Source organism: Squalius cephalus (genome assembly GCF_949319135.1).
Source record: "Squalius cephalus genome assembly, chromosome: 8".
Taxonomy (NCBI): domain Eukaryota; kingdom Metazoa; phylum Chordata; class Actinopteri; order Cypriniformes; family Leuciscidae; genus Squalius; species Squalius cephalus.
In genome coordinates this window covers 9,212,674-9,236,895 of record NC_137129.1, presented here as the reverse complement: position 1 = coordinate 9,236,895, position 24,222 = coordinate 9,212,674, and the positions used below count along the sequence as shown (strand labels likewise).

The following is a 24,222-nucleotide window of genomic DNA, read 5'->3' as shown; positions in this document are numbered from 1 at the left end:
CCACACTGCCATCTCGATATGGCCCATCCTTATCTCCAGAGTGGTTGAATGGGCAATTTTAATTTGGTAGCTTTTGCAATGATGATTGAAATCATATAATACATAGTCCAGAATGCTACAGCTACACTGTTAAAGAGTGTCTTTTCTCTTTATCAGTCTGTTCTCTTATGCAATCACACAGACTGTCTGCCCGTTCCTCCTCCCGCTCTCATCAGCTCTGAGATCTCGACAGACTTGGCCTGCAATCAGACCAGCTGTAATGAATTTATAGTCCGCAGTGGGTTTCGTTCCTTTTGGGATCCAGATCTGATGGTGCTGCTCAGTGCACACAGTTCAAGTTTTCCGGCCTTTTATCGTTGTTGCTTGTCAGAGTGTACAATATTAACACAGAGTGATCTTGTAAAAGCCAAGGCAAACTCTGCAATATCGATGTCAGACTGTACCTTATGCAAAGGGATAGTTCACCAAAAAAAAAAAAGATTCCACCATCATTTACTCACCCTCATGTCATTTCAAATTTGTGTAACTTTCTTATGTTGTTTTGGACCCCATTGCTTTTCATTGTATGAACATATTTCTAAATTTCTAAAGAAGAAAGTAAGTCATACAGGTTTTGAACACTAAGCGATGAAAGATTTTGCTGTACAATGAAAGAAATCTTGGTTACAGGGTGCATTATGGGCAAGGTTCAGAGTTTTCCTCTATTTGCTGATGCTACTTTGTGTGTAACGTCTGCTCTCATTAAGATTTCATGATGAATTAGCTTGGAGAACGCATGTATTTTTAATCATCTTGACTGGTGCCAGGATCCACTCACCAGGATCGGTCAGATCCACTTGCAGGAACTTTTTGATTAACCTATTTATTGGGCTTTTTTCCCAACATCGTCTTTTATGTGAACACAAGCTATATTTGTGTTCTATTGGCCCTGAAAATGATCATACAGAACAAACTCCTTACACAAGAAGCTCTCTCTCTCTCTCTCTCTCTCTCTCTCTCTCTCTCTCTCTCTCTCTCTCTCTCTCTCTCTCTCACGCTCTCTCTCTCACGCTCTCTCTCGCTCTCTCCAGTCTTAATATGAAGCCGTGTGTTGAAGCTCACACCCCCAAAATGGTTCTGTGTGTGAAAGAGAGCTGATTTGAAGCGTGGGTCGATGGCGCTGGCACCGCACAGACCTCCCGAGCCAGATAACTCAGCCACAAACAGCTCTTCATTACTCTCATAAGATTCGAGTCTCCGTGAGAATGAAATGTGTCATTTGGCCGATATGAGAGGCAGGTGCTGCAGGCCGATCTGAGGGATTGGATCGATGTGGCGGGCTGCAGGTGGTCCGTCATTACCGCACGACTCCAAATGAGCTGATTTTTTTTTTTAGATTCATCTTTGAGAGAAATTGATAAATAATTTATGCAATGATGTAGGAGTGAAATATAGTGGGGTCTGACAGTCTGAGACCACATTGAATCTTTTATTATTTGTTTAAACCTGGAAATAAACAAAAGTATTTTTGGAAGAATTTGGAGGGAAATAAGAACAAAAAATAATGTAAAAGGTATACTTTGCTCAAACTTATTTAATTTTTTTTTAACTGGAAATACATTTTATTTGTAGGGAATTTGAAATAAAAAAAAAATTAAAAGAGAAATAAAATGGACTAAGCATTTTTTATTACCTTATTCTTTTATTTAAACTTAAAAATAAACTGTTTATTTAGGAGAAATTTGATTAAATAAAAAAATTAAGCAAAAAGGGAATGCACCAAATACTATGAATTTTAAATTGAATTTCGATTCCTCTTATTAATCAAATTAGTATGATGATATTAAATTAGTATGATTATATTGCTATGATATTTTTTAGTACAAAAATATCAGTAGTGTGGGTTTTCTAGGAAATGCGTGTACTCACTGGACCTCTGATTCACGCAAATACTACCGTGTTATTTTCTGACGGACATCAATGTTGTGCTTTTCAAATGATGTAGATTTGAAAACAGATGGATCGTAAGATAAGAGTTATTTATTTCTTAGCTGGCAAATATTCAGTGAAGTGATTGATGCTCAAAAGTTTATGTCGATGTTTTTAGTTCTAATATTCCAACCGACAGTCAGCCTAAGTTTTTGACGGACAAGATAACATCTGTGAAGGGTGAATTATATTAGATTTTTGGCTAATTATAAAAACTGCTGGAGACATTCTAAATGCTTTTTTGTGTAGTTCATTACTCTTATTTTACGGAATTTGATGGAAGTTTATTTCATGGCTGAAATAATTACATGTTACTCAAAGACTACTGACATGTTTGGCTTGTCAAAAATGTTACATTCAGATGTCGCAAATTTTATTTTCATGTTCCATTTCAGCAAAACAAGAAACAACCACGACCTAAGGAGGAACATTTTCAGAAGGATACTAAAAGGCCTTTTATATAAAGTATAAACTATCAATCAGATGACAGAAGGCACATAGTAGATTGTGTACAACATGTTTTTTAGAAAAGTTTTAATCATGTCAATAATTTATAGGCCTTAGAAATTGCGTATCAAATATGATACAGTAGCTTCCTACGAGAAGAGCTTTGTAGGAACAGACATGCGTCTCCATTGCTGGAGTTACAGAACATTTTCTCAATGCTTTCAAACTCAACCTCTCTAGCGCCCCTGATGGCTGATGACCTCCTGTGGCACCGGCCTGCCGACTGACACTGTTTTCAGTCTGAGCAGCTGAGACCCGATAACAAACCAGCTCTGACCATCTGACAGTAAGACAGGCTGCCTGGCAGCCGGATGGAGTCGAGCCCCCCTCCTTCGTTTTCAACTGCACCCCCTGAAACCCTGCCAGCCCACAGCCTGGAGAGCATCCAGCTGAAGTCAGGCGGACATCAGTTCCCCTTGCCCAACGCACACACGCACACAAAAATACACCAATGCACACTCTTTCACACCTGCAAAAATCTGACAGGGACATGTGTGCGTGCATTCAGTACATACTCCACAGATCTGAAGTCATGTGACACTGTCAGCAGCGTGACTAACGTGAATGCAAATGGAGTGTGAGTGAAAGAAACGAGTATAAAATGAGGAGACATCCCATCATATGCATAATTGCATGTGAGGAGCGTGACTGCAGGATTATTTCATTGGCTGACATTGTGCAGTTTGATGTATCATAAGGAGTGAAGTTAGGAGAGACCCGTTATCACTGTTGAGCAGAACATTCCAACAGACTTGGAACTGAGCTGCTCGTTTGTATCTATGGAAACAAATTAATAGAGTTCCATACTATTAATCATTAAGTCATTTGTCAGGCTAAGATCTCTCTTTGTCTCTATTTTTCTCTCTGTCTCCCGTTCTCTTTCTTGTGCACACACGCTGAGTAGATGAATTAAAAAATTTGAGAATCAAAATGTCCTCAAAAGCTTGTCCTTTTTTGATAGGCTGAGATATTCACAATGTGTCAACTGCAAAAGCACAGTCTGTTTCTCTTCATGATGTTCTACAACATCACATTTCTGTTTTCTGACTGTGAGATTTACTCGACTCATCAGAATGCAAAAGAAACAGTCCTTCCAAAAGCAGTTCCCTTTCCCTGTTCCTCTTAGTTAAAGAGACAGATTGCTGGCCTCTTGGCTGGTATAAAGTGGGCCGATGGGAGGGGAACATGGCTGCCGCTCAGAAAAATCCAAATAGGCTGCTCCTTTTTAACATGCTTCCAAATGCAGAGGTGCAGAAGCCAAGCGTGTATCCTCTTTTATTTTTTTTTATCTTCGAGTCCCTCTGAAGTCAGTGCAAAGTATTTGGTTCAAATGGCCACCTACAATCACAGTACTCCAATTTGGCACTGAGGCGAGCTAGGGAACAAAAAACAAGAGTTGTACACATCCGGACAATGTGCAGTAGCCAGAAAAGAGCAATTTGGTGTGGCAGTGCATCAGTTTTCCTGAAGCCAGTGAATTTCATTGGCACATAATCCAGGAGACAGTGCCACTCCCTGACGTCCAATAGTATTCAGTCACCATGATATTGCAAAATTATAATAAAATAAATCAATTACAATTTGTATAACTACAATCTTACTACAAATAATAGTTTTTCTCAGTGTGTTGATGGTTAAACTATGGTTAGTGTAGCTTAAACTCTCCAGTGTGTTCATGTTTTTACTTACGCCTGACCTCGATGTAGTCTGTCCGTCCGTCCGTTAATGTTTGTAGTCATTTACTGTGTTCTTGCTCTAGCAGCATGTTGTTGAGGTCCTAAGAAACACTACATATCTGTGTTACAACACTCTTTAAAGTTGTCATGCAGCTCACAGCTTTAGGGTTGCCTAGGAGAACAGACAAGTGGAAGAAAGAGGCGGTCACATGATCACACTTCAACGTTTCCTTGCTTGGGGGCCATGTCAGGTGACCTGGCCCTGAAGACAGCAAGGAAAAATCACATATTCTGCTCATGTTATGACAGGTGTTAACATGGTAATTGTAAGGTGTGAATGGAGTGAAATGCAGATGCCCACCCAATCAGAATTTAGGCAAAGATAAAATTACTTTTTAAAATCATCTATAGAAATGTTCATATTTATAAATATATTATATAAAAATATTAACATTTCTATAGCTGATTTTAAAGTGTAATTTTTCTGTCCCTAAAATGGGTTATACCATTGCAATTACTTATTGCAAATAATATATTGAAATATATTATTCAGTGCTGGTCAGAATTATTTGCCCCCTTGGTAAATATGATCAAAGATGGCTGTAAAAATTAAATCTGCATCGTTAATCCTTTTGATATTTTATTAAATAAATTAGCAAAAATCGAACCTTTCATTGAAGTAAAAGGATTGAAGGGAGAAAATCACATTATGAAATAAATGCTTTTCTCCAAAAGACGTTGGGAACAATTATTTGCCCCCTTTTATTAAATACTTTTTGCAACCTCCTTTTTCCAAGATAACAGCTCTGAGTCTTCTCCTATAATGCCTGATGAGTTTGGAGAACGCCTGACAAGAGATCAGAGACCATTCCTCCATACAGAATCTCTCCAGATCCTTCATACACATGGGTTTTTTTTCTTATCCCTGTATGAACCAAACCCATCTGAAGTGTTTGCTGCCAAAAAAGCTTTTTTTGTTTTGTTTTGTTTATCTGACCATAGAACCCGTCCTGTTTGAAGTCCCAGTAGTGTCAGTTCTGTGGACAGATGAACCAAAAAAAAAAAAGAGCTTTTTTGCAGCAAACACTTAAAATGGGTTTGGTTCATACAGGGAATAAAAAGTACCCCATGTGTAAAATGAAATACTCTGCTGTATCTTTAATGCTGTGGGCTTCATTTTCTGCCAGAGGTCCTGGACATCTTGTTCAGATACATGGCATCGTGAATTCAATCAAATACCAACAGATAAAAAATCAAAGCCTGTGCTAGAAATCTTATGACGGGCCATGTTTGGATCTTCCAACAGGACTGTGATCCAAAAACAAACATCAAAATCAAACCAAAAATGGGACACTGAGCACAAAACCAAGCATCTGCAATGGCCATCCCAGTCCCCAGACCTGAACCCTATAGAAAATGAGTGGGCTGAACTGAAGAGAAGATCTGGGAAACTGAAGGATCTGGAGAGATTCTGTATGGAGGAATGGTCTCTGATCTCTTGTCAGGTGTTCTCCAAACTCATCAGGCATTATAGGAGAAGACTCAGAGCTGTTATCTTGGGAAAAGGAGGTTCAAAAAGTATTTAATAAAAGGGGGCAAATAATTGTTCCCAATGTGTTTTGGAGAAAAATATTTATTTCATAATGTGATTTTTTTCCCACCACTTTCAATTCTTTTACTTCAATACTGACTTCAATCCTAACAAAATTCTCCTTCTGTTAAGCAGCCCATCTGTACATTCGGTAGTCTGCATAATACAGTCCAGTACACATCACAACACCTCCATGGAGCCTCCAAGGACTCAATTTCTGCTATCTCGGCTAGCAATGACAGGAATATGATGTGCATGCACACATTTGAGTCTGCCAAAGACAGAAAATGAGAAAAAAGAGAGAGTTTTGTCTCACTGATGAAAGTATAGTTTTTTTGTTTTGGTATAGTTTTTGGTAAGTATAGTTTTGGCTTAACTTTCCTAAAAACTAAATTCTGTATTAAATTCAACTCCAGCAGGACCAGCCTAACAGATCTTGACAGTAGCCGTGCACATAATAATCGACACATTTGTTATTACAACCGGGAACATTCAGTATCTTGTACGGAATTAACATCATCAAAAGAAATCACGTTCACTCAGAGCTTTATAATCATGTTTAATTAATGTTAACACAAGGGGTAATATCCTGGACAGGACGTGCACCTCAATGGAGTCAATGAAGGCAAGGTAAACCGAGAACAAGAGAAAATGAGGTGCGGATGATCCCAGGCATGATAAAGTAAATGAGACGCAAGTGGGACTTTACCTCGAGGATTAGATCAGACAGTGTTTGAAGTAGGCTGGCAGTTTGTTTAATGAGAAGTGCACTGGGTCAGTTCAGACCTCACATGCAGTGTTCTTTTTATTATTTATCCGGGAATGTACACGTCACAATATTCCTCATTTAAATAATTCCCACCCAAGACATGTGCAAAAAAGGGGACGAGGCCTGGTTAAGTTGTGTATAGTGTGTTGAAACTCACGGTTATAGTAAGGGACGTGACATTTCCGAAACACGTTTGAAGCAGTTGACCAATCACAACACACTGGTCCAGCCGACCAATCAGAGCACATTGCGCTTTTCAGGAGGATGGGCTTCATAGAGACAGGAACAAAACAGATCGTTACTGACAGACTGGGAAGAGAGGTGCTGAAATAATGTAAATCAGAGAAAAATATTGTGTTTATTGAACATTCAAGCATGAAAACCTATTCTAGTAGACCCCTAAAACAAAATCAAGACTTTGAAAAGGGGGATAATAGGTCCCCTTTAAGCCATAATTGCAATATGCGATGGTACTTGCAATACTATGTGAAGTCAGCCATTTCATTCCAAAAATGTTTCACATTTGATTTCCACTACTATTATTCCCATCACCGAATGTGAACACATACAGAATTTAAGATGTGGTGTATTTATAAACAATGTTGGTCATGGTTAGAGGACAGTCGCACAAACACCCATCTACTCTTTTCCGCACCCTGATGTCCACGGCACAGAAAGGTGCTTGTGGCTTCAGTAATCATGGGGGCAGCAGAGTGCACTATGATGGAGGGCGGCCATCCTCCATCACTCACAGTTTGCTACGCCTGCCTTCGTGGGGGAAAAAAACAGCAGTCCTAATGAGTTATCAGGGCTGATGGCTTATCGTGTGTGGGACCTCTCCGTGTCCTTGACTCAACAAGGATGTATAGATGACCCGAGTCACAAATCGCAACTGTCCCCCGGAAAAGAAAACATGCTGTATGCTTTATGGCCTTCCAATTTTGCGAGTGTGTGAGTGTATGCGAGTGTTTATGTGTCCGTGACCGTAATACTGAGAGCGCATCTGTGTGCATACCTCAGTATAATCCCAGTAGTCACCCGATTCAAATGTTCGCCCATGTGTGAGCTCTAATAACGTTTGACAGCGAGCACTCGAACTCCATTTATGAAGGTTGTTATTCGCAAATTAGCTGCATGTTCATAAGTGAGTGCGTTTGTGTCGGGCGAAGGGTGCGTGGTACGGCAGTCACGTGACGGCAACATAGCGAAAGTCATTTGCATCGGAGACTCGCGGAGAGCGAGCAGATGGGAGTTGTGATTAAAACCGAGATATTCCGGAGCATTAGATTAAAGAATGATGTCAATAAAAAGCATTTTAGGCTGCAATAACAAAGGCAATCTGAAACATGCCACTGCAAGTTCTCATTTGCATATTTAAATGCGCTTGATGTTCGGGGTTTGATTCCTGGTCTAATGATGCATTTAGCCTGTAATGAATCAGTGATGGCAGCTCCCAGGCTCAGCCGCAGGGACTGCAGCAGGGCCACTTTGAAGTCACTGCATTTGAAGTGGAGTTTAGAGCAGTGGACTCCAAAAATAAGCTCACACCAGAGGGAGACAGATCTGCAAAGCCTCAGCGTGCAGCTGCAGGTTCATCCTCAAACTGGAGCAGGTAGATGTAACCCTGGAGGAGCCACACAGAGATGCAGTCAGCGAGCAGGAAAGTGCTAAACATGGTCCAAAATTTACATTTGCCACACCTGCAAAATGCAAGTGATCAGAGAAAGTGGCATAATGGAAGTATATTTTGGATTAAAATAATGTAATTCAATTAAAAGCTGTTCTTTTGAACTTTCTGTTTATTAAAGAATCCTGAAGGAAAAAAATGCATCACGGTTTCCACAAAAATATTAAGCAGCAAATTGTTCTCAACATTGATAATTCTAAGAAATGTTTCTTGAGCGGCAAATCAGCATATTAGAATGATTTCTGAAGGATCGTGTGTGTCACATGATCCTTCAGAAATCATTCTAATATGCTGAAGACTGGAGTCTGAAAACTCATAGGAATTGATATTATTCAATCATTGAATAATAAATTGAATAATTTGATCAAATAAATGCAGCCTTGGTGACGTAAGAGTCTAAGAAAAAGTAAGAATAAAAAAAAATGCTGCCGACCCCAAACTTTTAAAATAATAATAGTATATATATATATAAATATAAATAATAAATAATAGTATATACATATATATATATATAAATGTATAGCATGCTGTGCAGGCCATTGCATCAATTTCAATATATATGAGATGAGGCAAACTGTCAAAAATCATAATTTTGTTCGTAATATTTTCTTTTCGGTGGATTATTGCAATGAATATTCCACATTCTGCCACATCCTAGATAAATTGTCTTCGATTTGAATCGCTCACGTGAGATCATTCTATCATTTTTAATTTAGATAATGTATTATATTGCATTCTGGCAAACATGGGAAAAGTGAGTGTGTTATTTACTGACCTGAGCTGTTTTTATTTGTATTTGGTACTTGGTGAGTGTTGGTTTTGAACCATGGTGCTAAACCTTGTTCCTTGATGTGTGTCATGTCTTTGCTGTGGAATTAGACGTTCGAGTTGACCTTAAGATTTGATGGCTGAATAATTGACTTAACTTCTCGTTAAACAACTCTCAGCTCCATTGAACAATATCTGCCTCTCCATACTACAAGCAGTGGCACGCAGAGATCACAGGGTGTAATGTTAAAGGATTACTACAGATAAGAGATTGTGGTCACAAGAAGCCATGTCAGAGAGAAACAGACAGACAGAAGGGTGACTGACCCGTACAAATGAGTATTATAACTATCATTTCTCTTAAACAAGAGCTTAGCTCAAAATCAAAGGTCTTAGAAAGAGGCTGGATAATAGAAATCTCATTCATGCTGTACTAAACTCTCAATGGAATAAAATATATGCTCATGGAGAAATGACCGAGGCAGAGAACCCTGAAGTCCATGACTCTTTCTCTCTCCCCATCATTTTAGGTTGATTCATTTTTTTTCATGCTCAGATTGAGATATATGGAGGACAGGATCACACCATGTAAACTTTAATGCCTATAGGTCTTCCTGGGGACACACTGTCATGCAGAGTTTAGCTACAATCCTAATCAAATCCTAATTGAGATCCTAATCGTGTGTAACATAGGCCAGCTAGTACTAAGAGCTGTGCTGGTAAATCTCACTCCCTTGGCCTCAAGAGGCACACTGTCGACTGACGTCTTTAACGTCCTTGTTACCTTGTTAGCGTGTCCGCCTCTCATGCCGGAGACCCCCGATTCAAATCCCGCTCGGAGTGGGTCGAGTTACACCTGACCCAGCTAATCAAGGTCTTCAGGATCACTTGAAAAATCGCATGCCAGGTGAGCTGAAGCAGGATGGAAATAAATTTTGCCTGACAGTTGGGTCTCCAGAAGCAGGGTTGAAGACCTAGGCTTTAATGCATTAAGAAATGAGATCACATACAATAAAACGCTATCGTTCAAATGTTTGGATTAGTTTTTTTTTTTTTTTTAATTGAAAGTTTTATTTAGCAATGACGTATTAAACTGATAAAAAAATGACAGGAAAGACATGCTGTTATTAGAAATACACTTTCTAGTTTACATCTTGCAGTTCTTTATTTTTCTGAATTGCGAGATATAAAGTCAGAATTTCGTGATATAAAGTCACAATTGCGTGTTATAAAGTCATAATTGTGAGACATAAACTCGCAATTGCGCGTTATAAAGTCAGTATTTATTGAACAGGGTAATCCAAAAACGTAATCCAAATCCAGGCAAGGGTCATACACAAACAAGCAATCCAAACAATAACAGAAAAGGGCTGAGGCAAGGAGAGAAATCCGAGGAAACAGGCAGAGAATCAAGGTAACCAGGACACAGGAGAAACAGGATACAAACACACTCAGAATTGCAGTACAAACACTAAACAAGACTTTGCAGGGAATGAATGTGAAAACCAGGCTTATATGGGGTGAGCTAAACAAGGTAAAGACATACAGGTGAATGTGATCATGGCTGATTAGTCTGGGCAAAGGTTTATGGGAAATGTAGTTTGTGGATGTGTGGTGATTGTCCGGGTTGGAGTGCCCTCTGATGGTTATCCTGGGCACTCTCACTGCTGATCGTTACAGTTATAAAGACGGACTTTTTATCTCAAAATTGCAAGTTTATATCTCACAATTCTGACTTTATAACACACAATTGCGACTTTATATCATGCAATTCTGACATTATATCTCCCAATTGTGTGTTATAAAGTCAGAATTGCAAGATACAAACCTGCAATTCTGAGAAAAAAGTCTGAATTTCAAGTTTATTTCTCACAATTTCAACTATATCACGCAATTCTGACTTTATAACTTGCAATTGCGACTTTATATTAGATGTAAAACTCGCAATTGTGAGAAAAAAAGTCAGAGTTGTGAGATAAAAAGCCACGGGGTGGAGAGAGGGGGAATATATATATATATATATATATATATATATATATTGCATAATTTACATATGCAATCTTCCACCATTTAGTTAGCTAGGCTTTAATAATACATTTGTTAGTGAAAAGTCTCAGGCAGGAGTTATAGGGTTATCTGTATGCTGCCCCTTCTGTGTCTAAACCTGCTACTGTACAGACACACCTAATGGCTGTCTGTTTGCAGTTCTCAGTGTCCATATGGTTCATTCCAGTCTATAAACTGATATAATTCTCTCTTCTCAGCTAACTGTGTCCCTCTTGTCACCGTCTCTCCAAAGACACTCTGTCAGTCACACATCCTTCCAGCTTCCAGTGAACAATTACATTAGACGCCTAATGCAGTGAGAAATAACTGAGCACCCAGCACTCTCTTCAAGCCCAACCCACCGACTGTTGCCTGGCAACACCACACAGCTCCACTAACTACAGCTCAGGCTATGAGGAAAGCAGAGCTCTTGTTGTTGTGCAGTTAGAAATAAGCAGTTTATTTAAGTTTTATCTTTTGTAGCTTGTGTTTTTTAGGTCAGAAGGAACACTTGAATGTTTAACAGAGAAGTAAAAGCATTATTGTGTTGCTTTCAGTGATGGGAAAGATAGTTATTTTTTGCTATGTCATTCGTTGCTATTGTAGAAGCACTTTATCACATCTAAATTTTTCGCAGACTACACATCATCAGCAGTTCCTCTCTAATCTGTTCTCTCGCTGAGTTTAAAAATTGTCTGACAATGTCTGTTTGACTTCTAGGATTCATCACATCTTGGAATGTGTCATTTATAAATAGAACTTGTTGTGTTGGCTGGCCCACTTTACTCGCACCGTCACTTTGTGAAGATGTCTTCTGTGCTGTGAACTCCTTAATGCCAAACTCAAATCATGCTGATAGAGCCACACAAGCGGCGGATGAAAGCTGGGGGTGTTACGCTCTGTGACTAAACTGGGAAAAATCGGCAAGACTTAGGAATGCGTTTGGAGGCTGGATCCCTGTCTATCTTTGTGTCCGGGTTGTTGCATGGCAAGCTTAAGGTTTTTCAAACTGGGGCAGCAGAAAGTGGGTTAGAGCTTGGCTACTTTTAGACCCAGCACTTTGAGGGGAACTCGGTTGAGATCTTCTCTTTCCTCAGATCTCCTTCGCAGTCCACTCCTGATCTGTCTTGCATATTAATACTGTAAATATCTCGATCAATATCAAGCGATCAATGCCTGACCCATAAAGAGTTATTGTTAATCGTTTACTCTCAAGTGGCATCCCGTTGAGGTGACTATATTATTGTTACTATCTCTGAGAAAGTCCATTAAGGTTGGTCTCCCATAGGAGGTTAAATGATCCCAGTTCCTGTAATGCCTTCATCCTCAGTATCGATACTCGATGCAAATGCAATTTAGCAAATTTACTTCTAAATCTAAATGCAAATGTATTTAATAAATTCTTAAATTCAACCCCAAATCAACCTTCATATTAAACGCATTTAAGTCAAGGCAAATAAGCCCTGGCTCTGTATTTTGTTATTGTTGTTAGTGACAAAGGTGTTTTTTAGCCAGGATTATTTCCACTCATTGGTTTTCTCACTGTGTCTCCACAGGCAGATCCTCAGGGACGAGACATCGCAATCCGGCCCTTCCTGGAGCATTGCGAGAACACGCACATGACCATTTGGCTGGGGATTGTCTATGCCTACAAAGGCCTCCTTATGGTGAGTGAGAACATTCTAGAGAGCAACAACATGATCGCCATCTGCTCCCGCAGACAACCGAGTCTGAATATTCTGCTACTTGCTAAATTATTATATACACTATATCTCACTGTCATGAAAATCCATTTGCAATACATCAGGAAATACAAATGCCATACATACAGTTATCTAATTTTCATGACCCACCCGAGTGTTAACAAACACAAATTAGAGTACTCGGATAATTATTAGGGAACAATGTTGTCTTTTATCATACTTTATAAAAGCTACAAATCAAAAAACCTAAGCCATTTGAGGTCTGCATTACTATGATTTGACCCCTAGTTTTAGGCTTAAGAACAGCTCTTACAGTGACAAAATGAACACCCCCTGCTTATTGCTTAAATATCAGTCTTTTATGTTGTTTATACTGAACTAAAAAGTCTTACTGTAACCAAAACTTACTGTAAACTAATGGTTATCAAATAATGGGCCTCAGCAAAGAGGGGCGCAATATGGCTTAAAATGAGTTAAATTAAGCATTAAAATAAGTTTGGTTTTTTCAACAGCTGTCATTTTGTCTTGCCACAGAATTTTGAAAGTGTGATTTCTAGACCTGGAAAAGCAGAAATGAATAAAATCCTAAAAAGTTTTGGCCATTTTTACAATGAATATAATTTTTCTAGTTGTGTCAAGCTCTAAAATATTTTATTGTTTAGAAATTGCTATTTGTGAGTTTAAAAAATCAGTATAAAAAAAAGAAAGTAAAAGAATTCATGTAAATTCATTGCTGTGAAAGTGTAAACCCTGGTGAACTTTTAGTTTCTGAAACTGAAAATATTATATATTTCCACTCCTAATTTCTGTATATATATATATATAGAAAAAAATTTGCAAATAAGCAGCTTTGACATTACAGCAGAAGCACTAAAAGTAGCCTATATTGGCGTGCCTTCAAATATTGTGTTTTTAGAAATGGAGTCAAAAAGATTAAGAAACTGCTGTAAACTTCAACATTGTTCTTTTGCCTCCTTACAAACAGTGCTTACTGGGATGGTATTTCCTTCCGGAAATCCACATTTAGCGAACTCACTACCTGGACTTTGATATATTGTACCCCTAGGAGGAGATATAATATGAGCAAGATTGCTCTTTCCAATTAACCTCACTTTAGATTACTGGTAAGGTGCCTCAGGAACCAAAATGCCCCCAGTCATTTAATTGCCCATAGCACAGACCATAATCTCTGAGTCAATGGTGGCAACATCCTCAAATAAAAATCTGCCCTCTTACTCACTTTGTGCTCTTTGGAAATGATCTGTCTTCTTGTTCTTGCTGCTGTAATAGCGGCAGGTGGTTCGGTTGACTGGCAGGCCATTACCTCTGTTTTTACCCAGCTCTACAGTAGACGATCCGTGTCAAAGTTTATCTGTGGACCACAGAGTATCTCTTCCAGTCTCTTTGGTCTCTCTTCTCTCTAAAAACTACAGCTGTAAAGGTGTCAATGTTACATCGAAGCTGAAATGTATTTAAAATGAAAGTCATCAAATCATAATAGTGAACAACTGCTAATGCCATCACACTCACATTCTCTTATAGGCCTATGTGCCATTTCAGAAAACTTCCTCTACCTTCCTCTTGTCATGTTTGAAAACCTGCTGCTTAAAAACCTGCTGCACGGCTTCACTTACAGCTGACGTGTTCCTGTAGAACGAGAGAGGGAGAGAGAATGAGAGGGTGAATAAGGAAAACTATTGAGACGGGCTGTGATTGGATTAGGATTGAATAGGTTTGAGGCGAGTGGGTGCAGAATCAGATCTCCGAGTGTGCGTCATTATGTTAGCTGAGTCATATTTCTCAGAGTTCACTCTAGTCGCACACAAAGGTGCTTTGATTACTTCTCTGACTTCCTGAGAGTTGGACAGGTGTTGTTAGCTGCCTTTAGAGGAATTAGGGTGTTAAATAAGTCAGCCACAGTTCATTCTCACTGGCTTTATGATTCATCACTGTAAACTGAGAACTGCAGATGGCGATGAAGGTGAAAATGAATGATTGTCTATGCAAAACTTAAGATTTCACTGCTCTTATAATTCATTGCACTTTTCTCTTTTTTTTTTGTCTAGTTGTTTGGGTGTTTTTTGGCCTGGGAGACCAGAAATGTGAGCATTCCAGCCCTGAACGACAGCAAGTACATCGGTATGAGTGTGTATAATGTGGGCATCATGTGTATCATTGGGGCAGCAGTGTCCTTCCTGACCCGAGATCAGCCTAATGTGCAGTTCTGCATCGTGGCACTGGTCATCATCTTCTGCAGCACCATCACGCTGTGTCTGGTTTTTGTGCCAAAGGTAAGTACTGCAATGTACAGCCTGATCCAGCAATTGGGAAAGAATTGTAGAGGTCAGCGAAAGCCACATTCTGGCATTTTGATTTGTGCAAATCCCTAGCAAGTTCACCGGAATATAATTGAGAATAGTGCTTACTTTGCATTCCCTGGAGCCCTCTGGAAATGAACACACTGAAATTTGAAAGATTCGACTCTACCTCTAAACAAATACATCCTAAGCAGACTCAATGCCAAAAGATCTCAATATTATGTCCTTGTTCTCTTCTCGTTTGTTAGTTTGTAACAATGCGAACAAACCCGGATGCTGCCACACAGAACCGGAGGTTAAAGTTCACCCAGAACCAGAAGAAGGAAGACTCTAAGACTTCCACCTCAGTAACCAGTGTTAACCAGGCCAACACTTCCCGTCTGGACGGACTACAGACAGACAACCACCGCCTCCGAATGAGAATTACAGAGGTGACGGAAGCTTTTCCGATTTCATTCGACATAAATTACCAAATTATTACTAACATGAACTAACAATGAACAGTTGTATTTTATGAGCTAATTTTGACAAAGATTCAGAAATACTATAACAAATTGATTGCTCATTGTTAGCTAATGCATTACTAATGGGACCTTATTGTAAAGTGCTACTGGATTTTTGAATTTGTGTTACAGTTGGATAAGGAACTGGAAGAGGTTACCATGCAACTCCAGGACACTCCAGAAAAGACTCCATACATTAAACAAAACCACTACCAAGATGTCAACAATATCCTGAGCATACGCAACTTCACTGATGGCAAAGGTAGATATCAAACCTTGTGTTCCTCACCTGTCGATCACACACAGCTGTCAGTCGTGACTCATTTCAGTATGTGAAACTCTTTTCCTCTGTTCCTGAGTCTGTCACCCAGAGAAGAACAATTTATTGGTGTTATACATTTTTCACCCCCAAACATGTCAACCTGAGGTGTCATATAAGGTGTTCTGACTCAACATCTTCTTCAGCTGAATCCACCACTGACATCCTGATGGAAAGGCAGCATTCTGAACATCATGTCTTTGTTTTCAGATGGAGAGAAATCTCTGAAGAACCACTTAGAGCAGAAACCTCAGGCTCAGTGGGGATCCATGGATCCTTCTAGGATAAGCAGAGGTCCACTAGAAGACATCAACTCACCAGAACAGTGAGTTTACTCTTGCACTTTAGGCCAAAAAAAGTTTCTGGAACAAAATATCAGTCCAACTTACCAGACATAACATTTGACGAAAGATTTGTTAGACAATGACAGTATTAAGGCAAAAGTATAAGTCTGAGAAAAATCTACATGCTTTTAGCTATACATTTAACTCTTGAGTTGGGGGAGGGGCAAAAAATCTTTTTTCTTTTTCAAGAGTCTTTTTGAACCTGCATCAGCAAATTTAAGTTTAAGTTTGCTTGTTACTTATTTAATTATTAATTTAATAATTAACTATCTAACTAATTAACTATAATTTATTATCACGGAAAATGACGCGCACAAAAATGTGAATCATTGTCCATCATTTTGCGAGCAACTGGTGATAAGGTAAAAAAGTCCAATTTAAAAAAGTAAAAATTTGCGTGACAGTTATGCCGGTGAAGAAGTCTCATATGGCAGTCAATTATTCACTACAGAAACTGAAAGTATAAACTGACGAGTTTTTGGCATCTGACGCTGCATTAACTGTGCATATTCTCTTAGAAACAATGAGAAATGAATCAAATTTATTTTCTATATATTTTTCTTGTGACCCATAGTCATACCTATTAAAATTCATTCAATGACCATAAACTCGTCAGTTATATATATATATATATATATATATATATATATATATATATATACATACAGTGTATATACTATTTACTTTACCACATCTTTCTTAGGAAAACGGACCAAAAAATTATCATGACTAATGTTAAACTGATTAGAACTGATTAGAATTTTTATTTTTATTTTTTATTTTGCTCTCTAGAATGAGAATATCCATCTCTGCAAAACCACCTGTTACTGACTAGCTATAAGTTCTTTTTATGGGTCTTTAGATGGCTTTTTTCTTCTGATTTACTAGCCGCTATTGGTACATAACTAGAAGAATAACAAAGTGCGGTAAATGGTCAAACTATTAGTGCTACAAACCGGTGTGTTTATGATTATGATAATGAATTAAAATAATATTTTAACAATTACCAGTTTTCAACATCAAGCAGCGTAACGGGCAGTTTTTGTACAGCTACAATATCTGGAAGCGAATGACACCGGAAGCCTTGCACATTAGAGTAAACACATACCAAATACCAATGGTCAGGTCCACTCTTGCGTTAAAAACAAGGTGAACAGATACAACATACATTGCTGTATAGACTCATTTACGTGAAGGTGAGAAATAATACAAAAAAGTAAATGAAAGCAAGTAGAGGTTCAGGGACAGAGAGAGGGAGACGTGGGAGGGGGGCTGTGGTTACATAATGTGTGATATATCTAGTGAGAGCGAAAGGCACTGGACCCTGAAAATAGACATGAGAGTAGAATTAGAGGACTACAGGCTGTCCCAGCACATGAATGTTTGATCTCACAGAGGAGGGATTCTGCACTGTCACTGTTCATCAAACACACACACACACGCACTCTCACTCGCACATACTCTCACACACTTACCCCAGTAGCTGATGGAGTCTTGACCTTGCAAAATAACACCACCTCTGCCATGGGAATATGCAGCGAATTCATTTATTGTGGCTGTTCTCCTTGTCGGCAGTAAAGAATAAACAAATACATATTTAGTTTAATAACACTTGCATAAAGAGTATTTTTTATTTTTTTTGTTTTGCATGTGAACCTGCAACATCTGACTAATCAGTGTTAATTATTTCTAAACACAGAAGACATTTTCCTTAATTGATGTATGAAATTAATATTTGATTGAAAGTAATAACTCAAAGAGACTCCAATCATAAAACCAATCATGAGAGGTGTGGTGTGTGCACTTTATATAACTGCTATTTGGTTTCTGTAATTGATTTAAAGGGCTTCGGCCTCTTGTGGTGCAGTTTGAATCTAGACACAGGAATGAAATGTACTTTATATGAGGTGATCCACACTGCCAGGTACATACAGGATTCATGGCACCAAAAAAAAAAAAAAAAAAAAAAAATATATATATATATATATATACTGTAATGTAATTGAATATGTGTGATTTCATTGTTGTTGTCAAAAAAATGGAGAAAGATGCTTTATACACTAATAATAAAAGTTTGGGGCTAGTAAGATTTTTTTTTTTTTTTTTTTTAGTCAGAAAGGACACATTAAAAGCAAAGGCATTTATAATGTTATAAACGATTTCTATTTTTTAAAGGGGTTTTTAGAACTTTTTAGTTACCAAGTTTTCAGCAAGAATATTAAGAATGACAACTGTTTTCAACATTGATAACAATAAGATGATTTCTGAAGGATCATGTGACACTAAAAACTGGAGTAATGGCAGTTTTCAGTTCAGATTTGCCATCACAGGAATAAATTACATTTTAAAATATATTCAAATAGAAAACTTTTTTTTTTTTTTTTTTTGGATTGTAAAAATAGTTCACATTACTGTTTTTACTGTATTTTTCAAATAAGGCAAATAAATGCAGCTTTGGTGAGCATACAAAAACATATTACAGGCCCCAAACTTTTAAATGGTAGTGTAGGTCCAGATGGTGTAGTTCTGGCATCCACCAGCAGGGACTAAAGGGGTCATGCTAACCAGTTAAACCTTGAACCCTTGATTAAGAACGAAACATGATGTATGTGGCAAAGTCTGCTTTAAATGTGCTTTGTGATATAATTATAGATGAACGTCTGTTACTGCCATACAAGAGTTCTTCCCCACTATTAAACACACAGTAACTAAAGAGCATTAAAGAAAATGAGGAATTGGGTATTTTATGTATAATAACCATTTTGCTCTGTTTGATTTGTGTTCACAGCATACAGCGCAGGCTGTCCCTACAGCTGCCGATCCTGCATCACGCATATCTACCCTCCATAGGAGGGGTGGACGCGAGCTGCAGCAGTCCCACGAGCAGCCCGGCCTCCAGCCCCCGTCACAGACACATGCCCCCCTCCTACAGGGTTATGGTGTCCGGCCTGTGAGCCTTACCACTGCCCTGCACTGCACTCCCAGGAAGCGATCAGCTTTTTTTTGAAAAGACAGACTGAGCAATATCAGCGGTTAACAGAAGTGTGTGAGCAACCCGGGGTGGGGGGGTCCGACTCTTCATCCATCCATGACCCCCGTCCCACCATCCATAGCCACATCAGAGCAGGACTGATCTTCAGGCTAGGAGGGAGGTGACCGGAGGTTCTCACACAGCAACCCAACCCATTATCTATATCCCGTCACCTCCCGTTCCTAACTCGATAGACTCAACGCCCCCACACCCCCCACCCCAAACAGCAGCGTGGATCAACGGAGGACAGGCGCTGTAGCCTGGGCTGCTAAAAAAGAGACGCTTCCGCCGGCAGCCTTTCCACGAAATCTGTGCACATTGGTTCTGCTGAAACTTGCGGGAAAGGGGCAGCGGATGTGACCGAGGACTCCTCCTCTTTATTCAACACGTCAACAGCCATGTAAATATCATATTTGAACATCAAAGTGAGCTTTGATTATGCTGTGAAATGAATTATTCTGATGAGGCCTGGTGCTCCGTAGAACTTTACAAACAGTCGACGAACCAGGAACAGACACGTACGACGTTGCAAACCGATATGAATTTGTTGTATTGCTTCAGTGTCCCAATGGTGTGAAAAAGTGGTTAATGGTAAATAAGACTATTTGTGTCTCGATTTTTTACTAAAGATAACAAGGGAGTGTAAACACAGGCCAACCGTTCTCACCTGGATAGACGTGTACCACACATTGTTTGTCTTCAAAAACAGCTAGCATCATGTAGGCCTGTCCTGGTTACAGAGTACCGAGAGTACCACTTTGGTTTATCGCATAATGTCACATTAGAAGTCGCGCAACTGCGACCTCAAAAGAGCCACAGGTCCAGCCGAAAGGGATGTAAGAGACAAATCCGGCGATTTTAGAGAGTCAGTCTTCCATTACAGTCGAGCAAGTTGATCCTGCATACCAGGACTGAACACACAGATGCAGGCCCCATGCTTCGGATGTACAATCGCCGTCATGTGACCGGCTGTTACAAAACAAGAAGACTCACAAATTGCGATAATAACAGGGAAGTGGTACTCCATGCAGAGCAAAACCAAAATATCCTCACAGAAAGCTGCGAGGTTACACAAAAGAAGCGGTCCACGCAGCAAGACAGAAGGACGATATTGTATTAAACAGTGGGACTGAAAAATGAGCACAAGTGTAATTAACTTAATAAGTCGAGTCACGTAAGAACAAAGCCTCGTTTTGACTTTCTGGTGCAGTCTCTCAGTTTACCCTCCCTCTGTTTGTTTCTTGTTCGTTTTTTTTTCCTCTCTTTTGGTTGATGAAAAAAACCCAAACATTTGTGAATCCTCTACGGTTGTAGCTTGGGCTAAAAGGGCTCGGGTTGAGGCGTGTGTGTGTGTGCCGTGTTGTTCCAGAGGAGAAATGGCAGAGTGACATTGTGAAATACATCACCTCGCTCTTAGCAACAGTGAAATAACCTCATAGTTGCTATAGAAATGTTATTGTGTGCTGTGAACTTTGCACAATGTCTTGCAGAGATAGGGAGCATCAGCTAAAGCTGTTTTGTAAATCTGGAAATGTAATCAAAATATGAATTATCGGAAATAAGCTACGTATCGTTCATATCAATGGCAAGAGTTTGTTTCGGCTGATATCTCACCGTCGGTGTCTTGGTTTTAGTTTCTGTCAGATTTGTTACTGTACGTGTGTGCCTGTCGTCCAATCGCGTCGACCGGATGACGAAAACAGTGACTTCACATATTATCCTATTCCTAACTATAAGTCAGTTCATCGAGAATTTCACTAACTCGTGACTTCCTTCTGTATGGCTGTTATCTGATTATAACGCAACATTCGTGGGTATTTATCGTCTCAACTTTTCGGGGAAGAAAGAGGAGACTGAAACAACACGGTTCGTTTGCTAACAGTGATTGTCATTGTACCTCACGCTCACTAATGTGTCACGATGACAAAGACCTTTAAATAAAACAACACAGATACGCAAAAATCCCACAACGCCACGGGAGCTTGTCTTAGCATGACGGCCACGACCTAGACTGACGTTTCTAATACACAATGAGTTTTTCAGTACACGGAGGGGACTTGTGCAGCATATGACTATGACTGAGTTTTCATTCTGACTACAATCAGCTCTTATTTCCAAGTTCATTTCAACATTATTGTTTATTCTTCTTCAATGTCTTTATGATATGTTGTTTGGCACGTTCAACTGTCAGTATCCCACAATATGATGATCATCGTTGGCACATGTGAACATCACATTTAATGTCCTATATTAGAGAATCAAGAGAATAGTGTACACTGGACATTAAAAAACAATAGATAGAATTTATAACTGGCTTTATTTGTTCATTGTTTCTCATCGCCTTTTAACCTCCTGTTAAAATATGTTATGGTAATAATCTACAACTTTCATTAATATGGCATTAACAAACATGCTCTGATCTCCTAAAAGATTATAATTTCAATATATTTTAATGGAGGAATGGACGGTGATAAGCAACCATGAAGCTCGGTGAATCAGTAGAAGTAAAAGGGCTAGCTCACATTTACATATTGCATTTCATTTTTTTAAACAGTATATGGCATATCTGACATGTAAACTTACAGTATACGGTCAATACTGTTATTACAACCTTTTACAAATGGGTAGATTCTCATACTGAAATCCACTGGTCCTATTTGATCTTCGAGTTGCTGGGGCCTGATTCATAAAACGTTTGATCCAGATGTGAAATCTATAAATAGCAAATGTTCTTGAAATTGTGCGCAGCGGCAAAAATTGCTTATATTTCCAAATACCTGCAGTACTCCAACTCTGCCACAAGGAGAAGCGTGTACGTCTGCTTAGAACCTGATGTGGCGCTGAGCACTTTTACGTTCTTATAAATATGAACGTTGGCGTGGATTTTAGCATTCACACACTGTATGTTCAAATCTGTGCGTACACACATTTTATAAATTAGGCCCCTGGTTAATGAGGTTTAAACTTCCAAGCATAAACGGGAACTTTAGTATTCAAATAATAATTTTTAGAAAATCATCCAAAAGAGCAACTCAAATATCTATTTTATTACTAGTTAAGTGAATGGGATGTTTACAAGTGATCCGGCCAAACATCTGCTCAAGGAGTGGGCATAATTCAGTACTTTTAAATCATAATGATAACCATAATATGAATTAGTTGAGGCAACAGAAGCCTGGTGACGTAATTATGAACAAGAGATTATCAAGAGATTCTTATTCAGAGTAATCATACGGTAAAGTATGTATACACAAAGAATGTATTAGATTGATTAAAAAGAATTATTTATTTTTTAATCTTTCATGCATGGTATCCTATGCATACATTATATATATATATTACATTTTTTTGCAGATAATTTTACTCCATTACTGACAAATGCACAATTATAATAATTATGAAAGTGGCAATAATTAGCTCATTATAACTGTATAGATAAGTATATTTACAGTGTGTTCTTGATGGTACATTAAGCTGGAAGGCAGAATCATATCCAAAATATCTTTTACACTACCTGTACTTTTGGTGTGTAATTATGACACTAATGTTGACATTGCACAGACATATTGTCAAAGAGATCATGCTTCTCAGAACAACCATAAAGACTGTCTGACACTATGAAGTGTACTAAAAACAAATATGAAGACATTTATAGCACCACATGAAGACATACCATGCACCACAAACTGTTCTTTTTACAATGGAATGGTAAGCACTGATCCGTCTATGTGAACATGTCATTACCGTTATGGGAAAAGTGAATTTGTGACAGTCTCGTTTGAAGGAAATCACTGGAAAAACACAAAAACTGGATAATGAGATACAAGGTAGTGCAATATATGATTTTTTTTATGTTCTATACTGTGGATTCAAATCACTGTGTGTGCATGTGTTTGTGAATCAAGCGAAACACAAGGTTAACCCGTTAATGCGTTGCTTTTGAGAATGCATCATGGTCTATTGAATGCACATCTGGTTGTTTATGACCATCTTGGCAATAACCTTGGAAATGAAGTGAAGAGCTGATTTGTTGGTCACTTAAATCTGTGATTTTACCTTAAAAAAAACCTGAAAATGATCTAAGTGTTGTGTTCTTCTAAAGCAAGAAAACAGTCGTTTGTGCAAAGAGATTCATGAATTCAGTCTACAAGATTTGTGAAAATTTTGGGCTGGACTCCATGCGTATTCTGGTGTGAACTGGTCTATCTTTGCATCATGTAACAAACAATAGCAAGGCCTTGTCATCACCCCAGGAGAATGAACAACTTCTAATGTATATAATGTAAACAACTTATTTTTTTTCTGTAGAGGTACAATACAATGATAGTGGGGGGTGTTACAAATGACGTTAAAAAGACAGAATGTTAGCAGTGAGCGTGTATGTCTGTTTGCCACTGTGTGAAAACGTGCTGTCTACAAGTTTACACATTGCTATACAAACTATTTATTCTGTGCTGGAAGACTTACCGCTCTTTTTTTTTTTTTTTGGTCCTTTTGCTTTATTTTTTTATAATTTTTTGAATTTATCATCTCTTTTGAGTTCAGAAAACTCATCACTGCCCATCAAGAACAAAAAGAAAGAAAAAAAAAAAAAAAGAAAAAAAGAGGAACTCCACAAATCTGTTGTTTTGTTTTTCTATACAGTGCTTTTTGGAAGTGTACACTTGTGTGCTCCACTGCGGTACCGTCCCGTGTGTTTGCACTGGCACACACACAGACACACAGGAGCTCTTGAACAAATCAAAGTGGATGTGTTCATTTCATATTTCTTGTACCCTTAAACTGCATGGAAATCATAACATTTTTAATAAATTATTGCAAAAAATGTTTTATTAATAAAATAATTTAAATTATTCTATTTTCATTATTTATCAAGCACCTCATTTGGAAATAAAGACAGGAAATACACCAAAATCTACTTAAAAAGTGAAAGTTCAGTCACAAATGAATATTCTGTAATTTACTCTCCTTCATGTTGGTCCAAATCTGTAT

The 24,222-nt window shown here is 38.5% G+C and overlaps 1 protein-coding gene across 1 annotated transcript in view; it reads left to right on the top strand.

Annotated features, from left to right (window-relative positions):
* gabbr2 (gamma-aminobutyric acid (GABA) B receptor, 2) overlaps positions 1-19,821 on the top strand; it is a 199,542-nt gene extending 179,721 nt beyond the window's left edge. The window contains exons 14-19 of the mRNA XM_079877842.1: positions 12,569-12,679; positions 14,782-15,006; positions 15,282-15,464; positions 15,669-15,798; positions 16,066-16,180; positions 18,988-19,821. Of these exons, the coding sequence (XP_079733968.1) occupies positions 12,569-12,679; positions 14,782-15,006; positions 15,282-15,464; positions 15,669-15,798; positions 16,066-16,180; positions 18,988-19,153 (930 nt within the window). The 3' untranslated portion in view covers positions 19,154-19,821. The remainder of the gene's footprint in view (positions 1-12,568; positions 12,680-14,781; positions 15,007-15,281; positions 15,465-15,668; positions 15,799-16,065; positions 16,181-18,987) is intronic.
* Positions 19,822-24,222: the final 4,401 nt, after the last annotated feature.